Source organism: Penicillium griseofulvum, assembly GCF_001561935.1.
Source record: "Penicillium griseofulvum strain PG3 chromosome Unknown contig_79, whole genome shotgun sequence".
Lineage (NCBI taxonomy): Eukaryota > Fungi > Ascomycota > Eurotiomycetes > Eurotiales > Aspergillaceae > Penicillium > Penicillium griseofulvum.
Window position 1 is genome coordinate 1527614 of NW_024467420.1, and position 17071 is coordinate 1544684.

At 48.3% G+C, this 17071-nt stretch overlaps 6 protein-coding genes across 6 annotated transcripts; 2 read left to right on the plus strand and 4 right to left on the minus strand.

Moving 5' to 3' along the window:
* Positions 1 to 368: 368 nt before the first annotated feature.
* On the plus strand, positions 369 to 1217 carry PGRI_004840 (uncharacterized protein; the record flags this gene model as incomplete). Its single annotated transcript, XM_040788197.1, has 4 exons — positions 369 to 569; positions 618 to 826; positions 876 to 947; positions 1007 to 1217. The coding sequence occupies 4 exons, from the start codon at positions 369 to 371 to the stop codon at positions 1215 to 1217; spliced, it is 693 nt and encodes a 230-aa protein (XP_040651969.1).
* A 179-nt stretch (positions 1218 to 1396) lies between these two features.
* PGRI_004850 (uncharacterized protein) lies at positions 1397 to 2839 on the minus strand (the record flags this gene model as incomplete). The annotated part of the gene is made up of 1 exon (XM_040788198.1): positions 1397 to 2839. The coding sequence occupies one exon, from the start codon at positions 2837 to 2839 to the stop codon at positions 1397 to 1399; it is 1443 nt and encodes a 480-aa protein (XP_040651970.1).
* An 882-nt stretch (positions 2840 to 3721) lies between these two features.
* PGRI_004860 (uncharacterized protein) lies at positions 3722 to 4447 on the minus strand (the record flags this gene model as incomplete). The annotated part of the gene is made up of 3 exons (XM_040788199.1): positions 3722 to 3873; positions 3924 to 4229; positions 4285 to 4447. The coding sequence occupies 3 exons, from the start codon at positions 4445 to 4447 to the stop codon at positions 3722 to 3724; spliced, it is 621 nt and encodes a 206-aa protein (XP_040651971.1).
* A 2007-nt stretch (positions 4448 to 6454) lies between these two features.
* On the plus strand, positions 6455 to 8508 carry PGRI_004870 (Copper amine oxidase, N2-terminal; the record flags this gene model as incomplete). Its single annotated transcript, XM_040788200.1, has 2 exons — positions 6455 to 8249; positions 8300 to 8508. The coding sequence occupies 2 exons, from the start codon at positions 6455 to 6457 to the stop codon at positions 8506 to 8508; spliced, it is 2004 nt and encodes a 667-aa protein (XP_040651972.1).
* Positions 8509 to 8699: 191 nt separating this feature from the next.
* Positions 8700 to 10455, minus strand: PGRI_004880 (MDR family MFS transporter; the record flags this gene model as incomplete). The annotated part of the gene is made up of 3 exons (XM_040788201.1): positions 8700 to 8813; positions 8864 to 9821; positions 9914 to 10455. 3 exons carry the CDS (start codon positions 10453 to 10455, stop codon positions 8700 to 8702), a joined length of 1614 nt encoding a protein of 537 aa, XP_040651973.1.
* Positions 10456 to 16310: 5855 nt separating this feature from the next.
* On the minus strand, positions 16311 to 16880 carry PGRI_004890 (cysteine hydrolase family protein; the record flags this gene model as incomplete). The annotated part of the gene is made up of 1 exon (XM_040788202.1): positions 16311 to 16880. The coding sequence occupies one exon, from the start codon at positions 16878 to 16880 to the stop codon at positions 16311 to 16313; it is 570 nt and encodes a 189-aa protein (XP_040651974.1).
* Positions 16881 to 17071: the final 191 nt, after the last annotated feature.

Genomic DNA, 17071 nt, shown 5'->3' on the forward strand with positions numbered 1-17071 from the left:
AAATAGAAACTCCATATGCGGGGCCTCGGTCTTGACTGGACCTACTTGACAGAAATTAATGCATCAATGAGGAGCTGTCGTGAACTCCAGTTGGCTTATATCACCAATAAACCTAGCGCGAGGCTTGTTTTAAGGTGAAACATCTAGCCTTGAAGAGCTTCGGGAGGCGCTCCGCTTTTGGTTAATTCCACCACTCCACCGGTAGAGATGCGGGCCTGTCACTTATATGACAAAGCTATAAATTGGAGTATTCATGGCATCGTTTATTCAAGCTGATCAGTTCTTCTATACTTCAAGTCTCGCAGGCACAAGAACCCTCAGCCACTCGGACAAGCATACCTGCAATTTCCCCATTTATAATCACCACAATGCGCTTCATCGTACCTTTTCTCGCTACTGCAAGCCTTGCCAGCGCAGGGCTGCTAGAGACTATCGTCAAGAGGGATGACTACTGGGGCGGTAGTGTCTCGCTCGGTCCCTCCAAGTCGACCATAATCAACGCTGTCACGACGCTGATCCCCGGAGCTGCACCAGAACCACAAAACGGTGTACTATTCCTCTGGCCTGGTGTAAGTCCTCCATTCTTCTAGAGGGGCTTTGGTCACTAATAAGCATAGATGTCAAATGGGACTGGCGACCTGGTCCAAACAAACCTTGAAAGCTGGCCTGACAACTCGTGGTGCGGAGCAACCACCGGCCAGTGGTGTGTGCGCGCCAGTGTGTTTGGCGGCTTTGGCCAGCTGGACGGTCCCCCATCGCCCGTGAGCGGAACTGACCAGGTGCGGATTGAGTACAATCTTGAGTCTGATGGACAGACATGGAAGCAGTAAGTGTGAATCCAAGACGGTGAAAAGCATCACAACTGACATCCGCAGGACTGTCACAAATGGTCAGACTGGTGCCCTGCTTTCAACTTACTCTCTCGCTTCTGGGCCGTATATGCGAGGGTAAGTAAATTTCCGGAATGGTTCGGTTCTTGAAGGGGGAATATACTGACTTAAGTTAGATACGGCACTGGAACTGAGTGTAATGACAACTGCTCCGGAACTATCGCTGCGCAGAAATACTTGAATACGGTTATCACTCTGTCCTCGGCTGATACTACTTTTGGATCGACGATTGGCACTGCGGGTGGTGCTACTTATACTGGACTTTCATCTAGTCAGGGTGGAAAAGTCTGGACTATCAAACAGATTGATATTCCGTCGATGCATTAATGAACATTGGGACTTTCAAGAAGTGTCGAGAGATAGGTAAGGGCTATCAAAACGCCTTCGTCCCACATTTCATATGAAGTATACCCTGTTACAAAACCGTCAATTGTTCGAAACGAATGAATCGTGTTTATGATCGCTATCCCTTCCAAATGCATGCATATATATACAAAACTCCACGCTCACCCCCGATAATCAAGCACCACATTCAACCTCACAGGCCCAGGAACCGCTTCACCACCAATACCATCAATATGCTTTTTCGCTTTGGTATAAGCAGCAACCACCCTCCTAGCACCAGGCGTGATAATAGAGCATTTCTTCCCATCAGCCTGACAAATAGACATTCCCTGAACAGGCTGATTAGCAGCCTGCGCCTGAATAGCCGAAACATCCCACCCCGACCATCCATTATTCTCCCCATCACCGAATGTAAACTCCCCCCAGGTACACGAGTATCCACCCCATTGATCCTTAGGTAAATGATCCCCAGGAGCAGCACCCCAAGCCCCTTCAGAGTCCTCATCAAAAGCAACAAACCGCGTCTCACCAGGCGCAAGAGTGAATCGCAGAGCAGAGTGGCCATACCAGCCAGTTAACTTCCCGTCAGGCCCGTACTTGTTCCATACAATAACTGTCCAGGGCTGGCTGTTTGACCCGGTGAACCGTGCAACGTATTTGTATTTGTGTGCTTCGGCCGGACTGACGGTGATTATGTTGCTTCCCCACGGTATGCCGACGTTGCCGCGGTAGAGTATCTCTGTTCCTTTTCCTTTTGGTGGGGTGCGTCCTCCAAATCCGTTTCTAGAGAATTTTCGAGGTATTGTGGTCCAGCCCACTAAGGTCGGTTTGTGTGGCTTAGGATCTGGGAAGATCTGGTTGACTACTGGTAGATCCGGAAGGACCTCGCCTGGTAGATCTAGTACGGCTTTGATGGGTCCGCCGTTGCTTTTGTGTGGGCGAGGGCGCTTTGCTGGGACGGCTTTTCTTTCTCCCAAAGAAATATCGGGTAGCGTTTCTGCAAGGGGAAGTGCCCTTTCTGCTTCTGGGAGTTTCTGGGGTTGTGTGTTTTCAAGCGGCATATTGCTCGCTTCTGGGTGGATGGTGACCGTTATGGTATTGGTTTTGGTTTTGGTAATTGTTTGGGTGTTTAAGATGGTAGTCGTCATCTCTACCTCCATTGGCCTAGGGGCTAAATGCTCGGGGTAAGTGAATTGAGGTTGAGCGTGCGCTGTGTTTGTCGGCGCGGAGAGAATAAGGTCGGGCTGCAGTTGATCCCAGTGGTCCTGATGTGGCTCTTGTGGCGCAAGAATGGGCATGTCATGAGCAGGAGTACATGGTGTAGGCTCGGGGATATTTTTGACAAGCGTAATTGTGCTGTGAAGAGTATTTGTTGGTGCACATTTTCCAAAAACCGTGGTTGTGGTTGTGGTCGTGATGGTAATCAATTCCACCTCAAAATCGTCTTGGCTGTTATTCGCATTATCCCAGCCCGCACTTCGCAACGCCAGGTCTTCAACATGGGGAATCAAGTTGCGATGACGATGGCCATGCCCATGACGGTGGATGCCAGCAAAGGTATACCCGACGAAGCCCGCAAGAACTGGGATTGACACGCCCCGCATTGCACCACACAAATCTCGCGATGGAAAACGCTATGAGAGAAGTGAAAAGGGCGGCAATTGACGCGGTAAATCAAAGCTTTAATAGTTTTATATTCCAAACAATAAGTGGCGCGGTCAGTTGGTGGAATGCATGTCGATAGCGCTGTGTTGGCGGTTGTCGTTGTACAACGTGCGATCTGGGGATGCGACTTAGCTTTATACAGCCCTTTGGGAAATTAACAAGGTCTGGACTTTTCATTCTGGAATGCTATCTCACACTTGGCCTTGGAGGGGCTCGAAGGGGACAGTAGCAGCCCTGAATTCCGAGGTTCCTTGGCCTACCCTTGGAAGACTGTGAATTAGGCTGCATTTTCAAAAGATTTCAATGAATGCGAGTTGGTGTGAGTAGGATATTAAATTCAATATTTTCTAGACAGACTGATAGAAGGAAATAATCTAGGTGTAGCTCTTGGGGAAGTCATGTTCAACGCGTCCCCGTTGAGGTTGGTAGATGCCCTATCTACCCCTCGCGTCGCATTCCAGCCCTGATTCACATTCGCTCCTCTTTTTCCTACTCTTGTGAAACAGGCTTAAGGGTAGCATCCCATTAGTATTTTAATGATTTTGAAGTGGCTTGGTCGATATGAGAAAGTCCAGCAGGAGTCAAGGACTTGAGTAAACAACATATATTTCAATGAATGTATGGAGATTAGATTATATAAAGGAGTGTATATCAACAGAGTATTATGGGCTATTTCCTCCAACATGAATCAAAAAAGCATATAGTAAAAGCATTAAAAGCAGAAAATACTATCCAGTACTTATTATTCTGCTTTCTTTGTTTTCCTTCTCAACGCAAGACTTCAAACAATGCGACCTCCTATCCCCCTTCCGGAGAGACCATCATGCGCAGGAACCCGACACCTGGGTTTGCGGGGGTCCGACATCGACCAACTGCGTACCAACAACAGTGGTAACACTGTGGTCAATGCCGTTGAAGACGCAAGTGACGCCCTCCGTGTTGGTTTGAATGTGGGAAATGCTCAGCGGGTTCGCTACACCAATTAGTGTCTTCTTTTGTTTATTATGGAATATATAGACATACTAATTTGAACCCATTCACCATTGGAGGGGAAGTCCTGGGTAAACTGGGCATCGGCAGCTCCAAGGAAAGTGACATGCACTTGATCCCCGTGGGGGTGATCTCCAGTAGGGTCGGTCCCAGTGGAAGGAGGTGCAGGGGATGAACCCGATCCCTGGGTCTGGCAAGATGCACTCACTTGGGTCTGGGGAGGGCCAACATCTACCCATTGAGCGCCATTGACGATTGTCACGCTATGATCAATCCCATTGAAGGTACACTGAACTCCGGCAGTGCTGGATGAGATGTGTGAGATACTCAATGGGTTCCCTAGACAAAGTTAGGATATTTTTTGTTCAACTGCATAAAATAACAAGGGACGTACCAATAGAGACAGTGGACCCGTCAGTAGGGATGGTTTGAGTGAACTGGGCGTCGGCAGCACCAATGAAGGTGATGTCAACTTGATGATTTCTTTGTTTCACTGGAATCGCACTAGCAGTAGCTGCATAGACAATAAAGAGACCGAGAATTGCAGAAGACTTCATTTTCAAACAAATGATGATTGGAATATTGAAGATTGAAAGTGTAGTAAATTGTTGTATTGGTTGGATGGACACAGATGATCAATGAGATCTTGAAGGGCTTTATATACCTTTTTTCTCTATACTTGCTGTACCTCTTAAGACAAGCTTGTAAGTATGGTATGAACACTGTTTCTAATATTAGATGAGATATTCATTTCCATGGTAGATCGGATAGTGGCGTTGGGGTGTCTACTATCCGGAGTATAACCAATTATTCGGGTCTATGGGGAGAGCGAGAACCTTGGAATGAATTCAAATACCAAGAAGGTATGTTTCGGGGGACCCAAGGTCTGTAATTGTACTTCGTATATGAGTTAGAATATTGTCGAAATTGTGGTACTAAGGTTGGGGTTTTGGCACACTTCTTTGGGGGATATGGCTGATTTCTATCGAATACCGATTATTCCCTTCAATGTCATATATCAGAGACGACATTAGTACAGTTATAAGCACATATTCAATGTGCAATATAATATAAATTCCGCTTTCCTGGCCCACAACACACCTTGTGACTGGGCGGCTCTAACCGACCCCGGATTTTCTGGTTTCAACGCTCACATGGTCAAGCTGATTGTCTTGACTTGTCTCATAAATGTAATCGAGCACGTCATTGCTTTCTTTCCTTTTCTTTACATTTTTCCAATTTTCCAACGGGCGCAATGGGGTCTCAGATAGCTATGTTGATAACTCTAGTTACCTTCTTATTGCTACCGTTTGCTGGTACCGAAGCTTGCCACCCAACGTGCTATATATATCTCCATCTATTCTAACCGAGGCTTCCAATATTAACAGGTAAAGGGTACAGACTGACCAATAATTTCACTTTAGTTCCACGGGACTATTCCTAACAATCATCGAATATAATTATACATCGAACAATCGGGGGACCGAAGACATTGGTCGGCTAGGATACGCTAAAGAATAAATCATCTACAATGGGGAAACAATGAGTTTATGATATATTAGCGAAATAAACAAGAAAATAAGTTTTCCCCGATCTAACATAGTGTCGAGGAGCATTGATTTCTACCAATTTGTCGAATGTGACCGCTTGCCAGTTGGCTTTCATATGACTGAGCAAGCGGCTTGCGCCGTACAGTTGATAAGCCAGAGATATGGCAATTTTTCAAGATTATATCTTCAACTATAATTGTTCTACTGTTCAAATAGAGTCTGTTCTGATAGATATTCTTGGAGATGATCTGAGAGATTACACCGTTGTTATTATTGCACATCATGTTGCTGGGATCATGGGTGCTATGAGACCCGGGGTTGATGCAACTGCCACTATGCAAGATGGCAGGCTGCAAACTGCGTCTATTATCGATAGCCCCACTTAATTAAAAGCATCGATGATCCTTTTGACGAGAAGTCAAATACGAAGTGGTGTAATTCGGGTAGCTGGTTGCTCAGTCGTCGGATATATATTCCCATCTGGGTTGTCTAAAGTTACAGGTGAAAAGGAAGCTGTTTCTAACATCAAAAGCGATCATTTTTGGCGCTTTTTAAAGGCCCTAAGATCTTAGAATTCATGGGCAGCATACTCTTCTTTTGATAAATTTGATTGTATAGCGGTCCTAGAGGTCCCACATATGCGTACATGTATATAGAGCTACCAACTCAAATAATGAAACTGAAAACAAGCCAGGTCTACATTTTTGAGTTTTGGCCACAATCCTTCTACTTACAATGTAGCAGTTGGAGATAGTATGGAGGAAGATTGATCAACATATCATTCTCCAAATTTGTTCAACTCCGCAATCTGGGGACTCCCCGCTTATCAGAAATGTGTGCGCTAAACCATTTCGGGTATAAGATGCGCTGTCTGACCAACTGACCAATCAGGATGTAGCAGCAGCGCGAAAGATTTACCCAAAAGGGAAATCAACATGGATAACCGGGGATCGTGCGAATATAAATGCATTGCCGTCCCCCGTTTCGCAGAGATCATCCTAATCATTTTTCATAATGGCGAGCCTTCACCCGTTTGACCCCATCACACCTGGGGAGATCCAATTGGCGGTCTCCATTCTGGAATCTGCTTTCCCCGGTGTCAAACTCCGCTACAAACGCATCGATCTCCAGGAACCCGCCAAGCATGAGGTTGTTCCATACCTCGAGGCTGAGCGCCGAGGTGAAGTGCGCCCGCGTAAGCCCGCCCGCTTGTTGATGGCGCTCTTCCACCGATTGGACAATGGGTCTTTCTTCAAGGCTCTGATCAACGCAGACACCAAGTCCATTGTGTCAGCGAAAGAGTTGCCCAAAGACGTCCAGGGTCCGCTGGACGTCGATGAGATGATGGAAATTGAGGAGCTCTGCCTCAGTCACCCAGCTGTGAAGGCCGAAATTGAAAAGTTGAAGCTTCCCGCTGGCCACACCGTCTGCTTGGACCCCTGGATCTACGGTACTGAGGATGCCCAGGAGACTCGGCGTTTGTTCCAGTGCTACATGTACATTGTGGCCACAGACCACCCCCAGAACAACCAGTATTCGGTACCATGCAAATTTTCCCCAGTGTTCGATGGTATCACTCGCAAACTGGTCCGTATGGATTATCTGCCTGGTGGGGCCGATACTCAAACCACTGAAACGCAGCCCTGGAAGCAGGTGCCTACCGTGCAATACGCGCATGATTTGCTAGACGAGCCTCTGCGCACTGATCTGAAGCCCTACATTGTCCAGCAACCCGAGGGCGCATCATTCAATGTCATCGGTAATGCCGTGTCATGGCAGAAGTGGCGTTTCAGAGTGGGGTTCAACAACCGAGAAGGTCTGGTGCTGCACAATGTGACCTACGATGGTCGTAACACATTCTACCGTCTGTCGTTCTCCGAGATGACAGTCCCCTACGGCGACCCCCGTGCTCCCTACCACCGCAAGCAAGCCTTTGACGTCGGTGATGTCGGCTTCGGTATTACAGCTAACCAGCTAAGTCTTGGCTGCGACTGTCTCGGTCACATCAAGTATTTCGATGGCTATCGCACGGATGCACAGGGAGCGCCAATTCAACTAAAGAACGTCATCTGCATGCACGAGCAGGATAATGGCTTGCAACACAAGCACACTAACTACCGCACCGGTGCTGCAACTGTTGTCCGTAACCGGCAACTCGTGGTTCAGATGATCTGCACCGTTGCGAACTACGAATATATCTTCGCTTTTATCCTCGACCAAGCAGCCAACATTGAGCTCGAGGTACGCGCAACCGGTATCCTCTCAACAGTACCCTTCGATAATGAGAACGGCCAAACCGTTCCTTGGGGCACGAACGTCGGACCAGGCGTTATGGCGCCATTCCACCAGCACATGTTCTCCCTCCGTATCGATCCTGCTATCGACGGCTACAAAAATACAATCTACTACGAAGACAGCGTCCCCATGCCGGAAGATGATAGCAACCCATGGCTCGTCGGGTACACCACCGAACAAAATGTCATCAAGGCTAGCGGTAGCGCCTCAACCAGCGTCGACCGTCACCGCGTCTTCAAGATCCGGAACGACTCCATCGTCAACCCCATAACTCACCATCCCATCGCCTACAAGCTGCAAACCAGCCCAAGTCAGATGCTCCTCGCACACCCGAACTCATTTGGCTCGAAGCGCGCCCGCTTCGCTACCCGTCCTATTTGGGTTACTAAATATCAAGATGATGAGCTATTCGCCGCCGGCGAGTTCACAAACCAAAGCAAGAAGTCCGAAGGTGTGGAAGTGTGGGCTGGACGAAATGATCCGGTCGAAAACGAGGACGTTGTTCTCTGGCACAGTATGTTATCCCATCCAGAATGCCTTGAAATAGTAGCTAACTGTCCCCAGCTTTCGGTCTCACTCACAACCCCCGTATTGAAGACTTCCCCGTTATGCCCGTGGAGCGTGTCAGTGTGATGCTCAAGCCGGATGGATTCTTCACTAAGAATCCTGCACTTGACGTGCCAGCTTCGAGCCAGTCTTTCAACAAGTCAATTTTGCACCCCGAGCCGACTTGCTGCGCGGCTCCTCAGGAGCGAGGACAAGTGAAGTTGTAGAGATCGTATATGTGAAATGAGATGTCGAGGAAGACCTCTGCAAATGAATGCTCTAACGAAGAAGCAAATATAATGAAGTTATTTAAATCGACCATGTCTTGGAAATGTATCATTGCTCCTCTAAGTGTGAACAGTGTAAATAGTAGTATGTCTAGATCATGTTCGCCAGCAACACGAGGCACCCCACTCCTTCAACGATCATCGTTATCTCGCAGACCGAGCACTGGTGCCTTATGCTCGGTGTCAAGATGACGGCCCTCGACGAATATCCCTGCCACCAGGCCCACACCTGCAAATGCAACATACTGCAGTTCTAGTTAGAATTGCGTTGTCTATGCTATGAATCGAGACTCACCATAATCCAGACCGTCTTTAAAGATTCGTGAATGGCCTCCCGTGCGACGAGCTTTTGATCTAAGGGGAGTGTATCGATGACCCCTATATTAGCTATTGCGGCTCCTGAGACCAGACTGGCTATATTCTCTCCCAGAGCAGAAATCAATTGTGATCCCTTTCTTGCCATCTGATTCTGGAACACAACTGTTCCGATAACGACCGAGATCGCCGTCGACAGGGTTCTTACGAATCCAATGGTGGCAGTGGCTGTCGCATCATTCTCTGTCCCGACGATTGCTTGGAGAGCCAGCAATGGCCCCTCAAAATTCAAACCGATACCAACGCCGGCAATGATTTGGAAACCCATTATCTTACCCCAATTGGCGGTAAAATCGAGGTTAATCAACAAACCCACTCCCAGGGTCATAGTGACTAGCCCCAGCCACATCGCTGGGAGATAGAGTCCAGTCTTCTGAATGAAGAGTCCAGTCAATGCAGCTGAGACGGTGATAGTTAAGACAAACGGGAGAATGTAAACCCCAGACATAATGGGACTGGAACCGAGAACCGCTTGGAAGTATAGGGGGAGATAATATGCTTCGCCCATAAAGATGTAGCCATGGCAAAAGCAGACCAGGAAGGAAGCGACACCAGAGCGATGATTGAACAGCGCTAGAGGGATGACGGGGTACTTGACTAGTTTCCATTCGTTGACGACGAAGAGACCCAGAACCACACCGGCAAAGATAATGAGACATATCACTGTGGCTGAGTTCCAGGGATGCGTGACACCCCCAAAGTCGAGACCTAGCAAGAGCATGATGGTGCTTCCAATGACGAACAAGCATCCAGTCCAGTCGACTGCCTTCAGGCCACTCCATATTGGGGTATTGGGGGTCTCGAGGTTGAGAGTGAACCATAGTATCAAGAACACGAGTCCAGAGATTGGGAGATTAATCCAAAAGCACCAGCGCCAACTAGAAGAAGTCAATTGCATGCAACATAGCATGTAAGGAAAGCGCTTTTGAACGTTGAACTGGCAGGAAATAGCTATACTGAGCATACACACCTTGCTTTTTCAGTAAACACACCACCGAGGACTGGACCTACTCCACTAGCGAGGGCCCATACGACAGAAAGCAGGCCAAAATAGAGCCCGCGATCTCGGAGAGAGAACAAATCACAGACACAAATGTTGACGAGGGTTATCAGCCCGGCCGCTCCTAGCCCCTGCACGGCCCGACCAAACAGAAACGGTGCGATCGTATCGCTGACTGCGCAAATCAAACTTCCGGCGAAGAATATAACTGTCGCAACTAGAAGCAACGGCTTTCGACCCCAGATGTCCGATAATTTGCCCCAGACGGGAACGGTGGCCGTGTTGGCTAGGATGTAGGAGCTGCCGATCCATGTGTAGGCGGAACTTGAGTGAAAATGGGCGGCGATCGACGGTAAGGCCGTGGTAATAATAGTGACATCAAGTGCAGCGACAAATACTCCTGCACATAGGGCCGAGAGAATGCTGAATGTTTGTAAAAACGAACGATTTAAGGTCTCGTCTGGGACTGGGGAGCTCGGAGTTGGCTCTTGGTCAGAAGGCACAGCGTCCATTCTCGTAAATACTTGAACGATTATTGAGGAAACTTAAATAATTCCTGAGCGACAAGTTGAATAAATATAGTGAAGACTGTGGAAGAATGAGAAAAATTCGTTGGCTCCCTGTCGTATATCGTATATCGTTTATCGTTCATATGTATATCCTTGCATGTCCACTGGATCGGATTTTATAGAATATGGTCTATCTGAGAATAGGTACTCAGTCAATTTAACTTGGTATCCATCAAATTCCGACCTTTTTCTGCGGCCACTGCAATGCTGATTTCCACATTTCATCCTGGTCCTTGAGCTCACTTGATAACTCAGCCACTAGTGCCTCCCCACAGCCCTTGGCCCACCAATAGTTGGCCCCTAACTCATGTAACAGAACTGCCCAGTTCATGAGGACCAGCAACTGGAATGGCCCACGAGCGCGTAATCCATCCACAAATTCCCTCTTGGCGTAGGCGAGCCAAGCCAATATAGGTGCAGGATGCGACGAATGCGTGAATTTGGCAAAGGAGTCTTGTAGGGAGTCAATAGCTTCCTGGTTGATGTTATATTGTGCCAGATCTGTGTTTTCGAATGAGCTATTCAGCATTCGCAGTTGTGCAATAGCATTAGCCATCTCGGGGTCTATTGCGGAGGTGTCGTCTGTCCAGTCGTATTTCAAGAAGAAGCTTGCCTGTCGCCATGGCTTGCTAATTTGTGAAATGCTATTTGCCCCCTGAACCAGCTCGAAAACAGTCATCATAGTTTCGATCATGCTGAAAGATTCACCGCGATGCTGGGCGTTTAGACGAGGTAAAACGATGCCAATGATAGTAACGATCGCTGACTGGGCAAAAACAGCGTCGCAGTTAATGGGGGTCAGATTGGCTAGTGCCTCTCTAAAGGGGGTAAAGGCAAGTTCATTACACTGCAGTGCGGTGTCTAGGTAGGGTAGAATTTGTTCTGAGTCTGAGGTGGTGGCTACAATGTGAAGTGCGGCGAGGGCAAAGATGCCATGTAAGAGAAATTCATGTTTGAAGGCAAGGTTGGGTATCAGAACCTACCAATCCTCCATATCAGAGCGGTCGCCACAGATGCTTTTATAGGTTTCGGTTGAGAATTTGTGCATAAGCAGCAGATTTCGGGTATCATATTTTGGTGATACGAAGATTGGCTTAGCCGGTGGATTGGACTTTGGTTTGGGAGAGCCACCAGTTACAGAATATCTCCGAGCACGAGGTGTGCTATAGATGCACGGCAGGTCCCGAGCAGTGCACGCATTGCATAACGGCCGTGTCTCGTCACACTGGTGCTGTCAATATCGGTTCTGGTCAAGTGGGAGATGTCGGACAGTTATGCACCCACTTTGACGCGACGCTCCTTGCATTGATTGCACCCATTTCTGGACTTCTTGTGAAATCGACGAGGCATATTCCAATCACATACATGTAGGTATGGAGGCTGGGGAGAGTTGGGAGCCTGGAATTATGAACGATAAGCGATAAGCGGTAAACGATAAACGATAAAGGAAGTACGAACAATATGTTCCCAGGTTAGTCTGGTAATGATATATTCGATATCTGGTAACATATACAAAAAAGAGCTTCGATAACTTTGAAGTACATTCCCCGAGCGAGCTGTGTTCCTACTGGCTTTTGTGGGCGCAAAAAAAAATTCCAGAATTTCCCCAAGTACTATCAGTGAACAAACACCGGAACAGAGTGGCCTCCTATGATATCCGGCCAGATGTGCTCCTTGAAATCAAAGGCTTGGGCATCTGGCAATATCTCGCGGAGTCGATACCGTAAAGGGTTTAAAGGATTCATGCTAACGGTAGCGATGATTGCCAACTGGTCCTCTACTGCTTTCGTGACTGTCAAGTGTGCGTCCCCTACTATGAACTTGACGCCTACCAGCAGTCCAGACTCTGACCCTTTTTGCGTAGGTGCCAAGATACGCGTGGAAAGCGTAGTTTGAAGCGGACTGAACTGATCGTCCTTACATGTCATAGAGCATGGCCGCGTTGTTCCCTCCTCCGGGAACACTAGACATCTTTGACTGAAGACAGCAAAGCTCGATGTGTCCCGCGTATCCTTTACCACCCGGAACCAGTTATGAGACTTTTGCGGTGTAGATGGTAATACAAGACAATTGGCGGGGCTATTACTGAAGGGCCAGGATACTTGGAGGTTCCCATCGCCATCGACACCCGAATGCTCAAGCGCGAGTATAGAGTTTATAATCACACGACGGGCTTCGACACCGGTGAGTAGCTGGCTCTTGCCGGGTTTATGGTCGATAGCATCTATCTCATCCACCGATTGCCATCTTGTCCAGCATGAGCTTATACAACTCTTGTCGCCGACGTTGTGGGCGCATTGTGTCGGGTGATCTGTGATTGGCGTGCTTGTTTGGGAGAAGCGGAGAGCATCCCAGAGGGTGACTCGCTGGGCGTTCCCAGTGCATGCACTTACTTCCAATCCAACACGGAGTTTTAGAAGTGGCACGAGCCTGGTATCTGGTCTCGTGCAGTCTGCGATGAGCATAGCCTTGAGTGTACGCTTTGGGATCCGCTTGTATTTCTTCATGAGCCCGGCTGTGATATATTGTCCGCCGACAAACTGAAGTTCGTACCCATCACTCACATATCTTGATTTGCATGTTCCGGGGTACTGGAGTCGATAGGCGATTTGCTGCCCAATAACCGACATTGACGCCTTGCACTTTTCATTGACGACAAGCCCATCCTCAATAGCAGTGCTTGTGCCGATTAATATCCTAGATGTCTCGCGAATAAGAATTCCAGTATCCGAATTTTCATCGGAGATGTACTGTGGAATCTCTGTCACCCAGTGGCACTCAATCTCGCCAGACAATGGAGATGCGGACGAGGAAGATTGTTGCTCTCGTGGAAGTGGGACAATAAATCCTCTCTCTGTTCGAATGACTGGCGCTTCATCTGCAGTACCCCCCACCAGTGAGACTGGTCCCCACAACTCTTCAAGGTCCTGGAGGGTCAAAGATATCTTCACTCCCTTAGATGGAGTAGCGGCCTTCCCTAGAATCCATGCAGGACCACCGATGAAGTTGTCTAAGCAAGCCAGCTTTCGTGGTTTGAAGGTGTATCCTTCGAGACCGACAGTGATGTTTTCCACCTCCTTACCCCATAAATTCGCATCAAACCGACACACATGCGAGCCAGAGAATGAAACAAGCCCAATTGACAGAATTCCGCACAGGGATCGAAGAACTCCCACCAAATCATAGCTTGAGAGCGCCCTGTCCTCAATATTGAGCACCTTTTGCATCCAACGCTTCGTCGAAGCTTTCAACAACTCCTCATCGAGTGTGTCCAGAATAGTCTGGATCAAACTGTCGATCTCATCCAATGATACATGGAATGCCTTGGCAACACCATCCCGGTCTTCGTCTTCGATCAAAATGCTCATGGTGCTTCCACAAAAGTCCCGAGACTCCAAGTACGCCAGCGCAGTGCGCCAATTCCTAAGACACTTAATGCCGTCACCGGGATAATGAATCGCAATATATGAACCATCTTCTATGCCGAGAGTCTGCGCGGTTTGAAACTCGAGCTGGTCCAATTCCCCGAAATAATGAGCTGCGTCCAAAATGTGGTCCATATTGTTCCCCCCGGGTATCCCCGCATCTATGGAGTCCTGCTCAGGCTCCAGACTCGTGGTATTTGTTGCAATTGAGAATTCAGCCGAGGAGTGGGAGGTTTGAGGAAGAGACAATTGCCATCCTTGCTTAACGATGCCCAAACTTCGCTCTATCACACCAGGACCATAAAACAGTGAACTACTTGTTCCGTCCGAGTCGTCCTCTTCGGTTAGATTCATGGGTGACTTCCATGGAACAGATGATGAGTTCGAGAGACGCTTGTACAAATCTCCCATAACCGCAAGGGCCCGAACCCGGACCTGCTCGATCTCCATCTCTAAGACCGCCAGTTCCAAAGCGGCGTCTTTCTCCTTCGCCTGGCGGAGGTATCTCAGCAGAAATCCTTGCAGCGAGATAGTGATATCTTTCATCTGCTCATGAGCACTCCTGTCACCGTGTTCATATTCCAGACCAAGCTCTTGGTGATGCTGATTATACAGAGACTCAATCTCAGTACGGCCGCGTAAGAGCGAGTGTTCAAAATTTTGGGCCCACTGGCGCGTGCGATGTTTTTTTCTAATCGCAGTAAATATGCCCACTCCTTCGCTGTAGGCGGATGTGACTGTTTGCCGATTTATTAAACTCATCTGGTTATCATAGGAGTAGAGAGAGTCTTACTGGCTATCACACAGGCTCCCATTTCATGAGCAACTGAATGGTGGCATATATGACACCACTGGTCAAGCCCTGCCAGAGAACAGCATATTCGGCATTTGGCGGTATTATGGTTACACCGCGAGCACCTGTTCGAGGTTGGGATGTTTGGATCAACGATGTATCTATTCTCATGTTCGCGTGTGCGCTTCTGCTCCAACTGTCCCTGGGGGTAGGTCGAGTATCCTCTTTTTCCTTCGTCTGGCAACTTGGGATTTTCAGGCCACTTCAAGTGGGGATCCTGCGCATGCTGATAAAAGATCGTCCAGTTGGCTGTGGGATAAGAGCATGGTTCACAAAATCTTGGGCATGGGACTTCGGTTCTGTTCTGTGCTATCCGATAGTAAGTCAGATTTTGGTGGTGTAAATTGTGCATATGTTCCATCATCTCCGATAGTTGTGGTACAGCCAGAGTGCAATCGGGCTCAGGGCAATGGTATTCCCAGTTCTGAAAACCATGCTCTTTGAGATGTCGTTGGAACGAAGAAAGTTCCGGGTAGATCCTGTCATCTTCCTTGCACATATGGCAGTAAAATGGTCCCAAAAGAAGGGGATCAGGGTAACTAGAAGGTATGGAATTCGGTAATTGCAGTCCGTTGCTGGCTGTGATAGACTCTTGGAGTTGTATATCCACCTCTTGCTTGGCGGCTTCAAGCCGGTCCCTCAACTTGGATAATTGAGCATAGTCCAATGAAGTGAGCTTGTTGGAAACTGCGTCTGTTAGTTGCTGTATCTCAGGTATACCATCCATCGTCGGACCAAAATCCGGCGTGTGGTATCTTGGACCACTGCTGGCGAGGCTTTGACCGCGTGCGGAGCGGTCAGCAATTTTGAATGTGCTCGCATATGGGCTACTATAACTAGAAGCTATTGAATATGTCTGGGGGGCCCGTCCTGAGTCCAGAGAACCCCCGCATTCGGTGAGGGGCGGCGTTGGAACATAGTTGCGAGGAAGGTTCTTGTGATGATCAGAAGGCATTTCAGGATGGATAGAAAGTACAGACAGAAGAACGAGTCAGATTATCTATCCTTTCTAATACTCTGTAATCCTAGTCATGCACAGCCTCCTAACACCTAGCTGGGCGGTGCATCATTGCGCCTTGGGTTGACGTCTCAGCCCTAGCCTAGGCAGAAGTTCATCCTCCATAACACATTTATCCTATTGTTTAGCAAAGCTAGAATTTGATTAGCTATTGTTTCTCCTCATTACTCGGAAGGATAATTAGAGCCCGTGACAAGATTTTATGGGCTTAACTGGTGCCCAATAAACTCCCAAACTGCGGGGTTTCAGACAGGACTGATCGATCATCGGTGACCTATCAAATATACGAGCCCTTATTGGGCACCACTGATTGTTAAAGGTGGCTACGAATTCACCAAGCAAGTCAGTTATGTAATTCCATTCGCTCAGGGAACTAAAATGAAGTGTTGGAATCACTTGAACCCCTTAGGCTGGTCCATAACGAGTCAGCCGATACACTAGTAACCATATTGAAAGCACAGGAACACCAGCGAGGAACAACAAGCAGCCTCCCAAAACGTATTCAACGTTCCTCCCCGATAGAAAGCTTCTCCACCCACTCCTTGGCTGAAGCAATATCCCCCTTGCGAGCAAAGACCTTCTCCATCAGCACACGGTGCAACTCCTCATCACGATCCATGCAGCAATCCTCCAGGACCGTAATGCGATAGTCCATATCCATTGCCTGACGAACAGTAGATAGCACAGCCCCACTGGTGATCAAGCCTGCGACAACGATAGACTCGGCATTTGCACAGCGCAAAAGCATATCAAGTTCCGTAGCAAAGAAGCCCGAGACGCGACGTTTAGTGAGGACCACTTCTCCCGATGCAGGTGCGATGGCTGGGTGGACTTGCACCGACGATTGGCCTTCGATGTATTCACCACGTGCGACGACAGAGGGCACTGATGAGTTATTTGGGTGGCTTTCAGGATAGCCTGGACGGAAGCCGGTAATAACGTGGATTATTTTCACGTTGGCCTTCCGTGCGGAAGTGACTACTGACGACAGTCGTTCGAGGTAGGACTCGGTGTTGTCGAGGCGGTCTATTACCCCGTTTTGAACGTCGAGGATGAGCAGGACGGTGGCCATGGTGGGCTGTCGATGTGTGGGGATGGAGAGGTTGGAAGGATAGAGATTGAAGGAGGAGTTCAGAATGAAATGGAAATAAAAGAGGGAAGGAGTCAATATCAAACGAGGCAAGTGCGTTGTGAAGAGGTCGCGGTTCCGGTATTATGCATCCCGGTACCGGCATAGACATATGACATTCTTAGGACTGATGG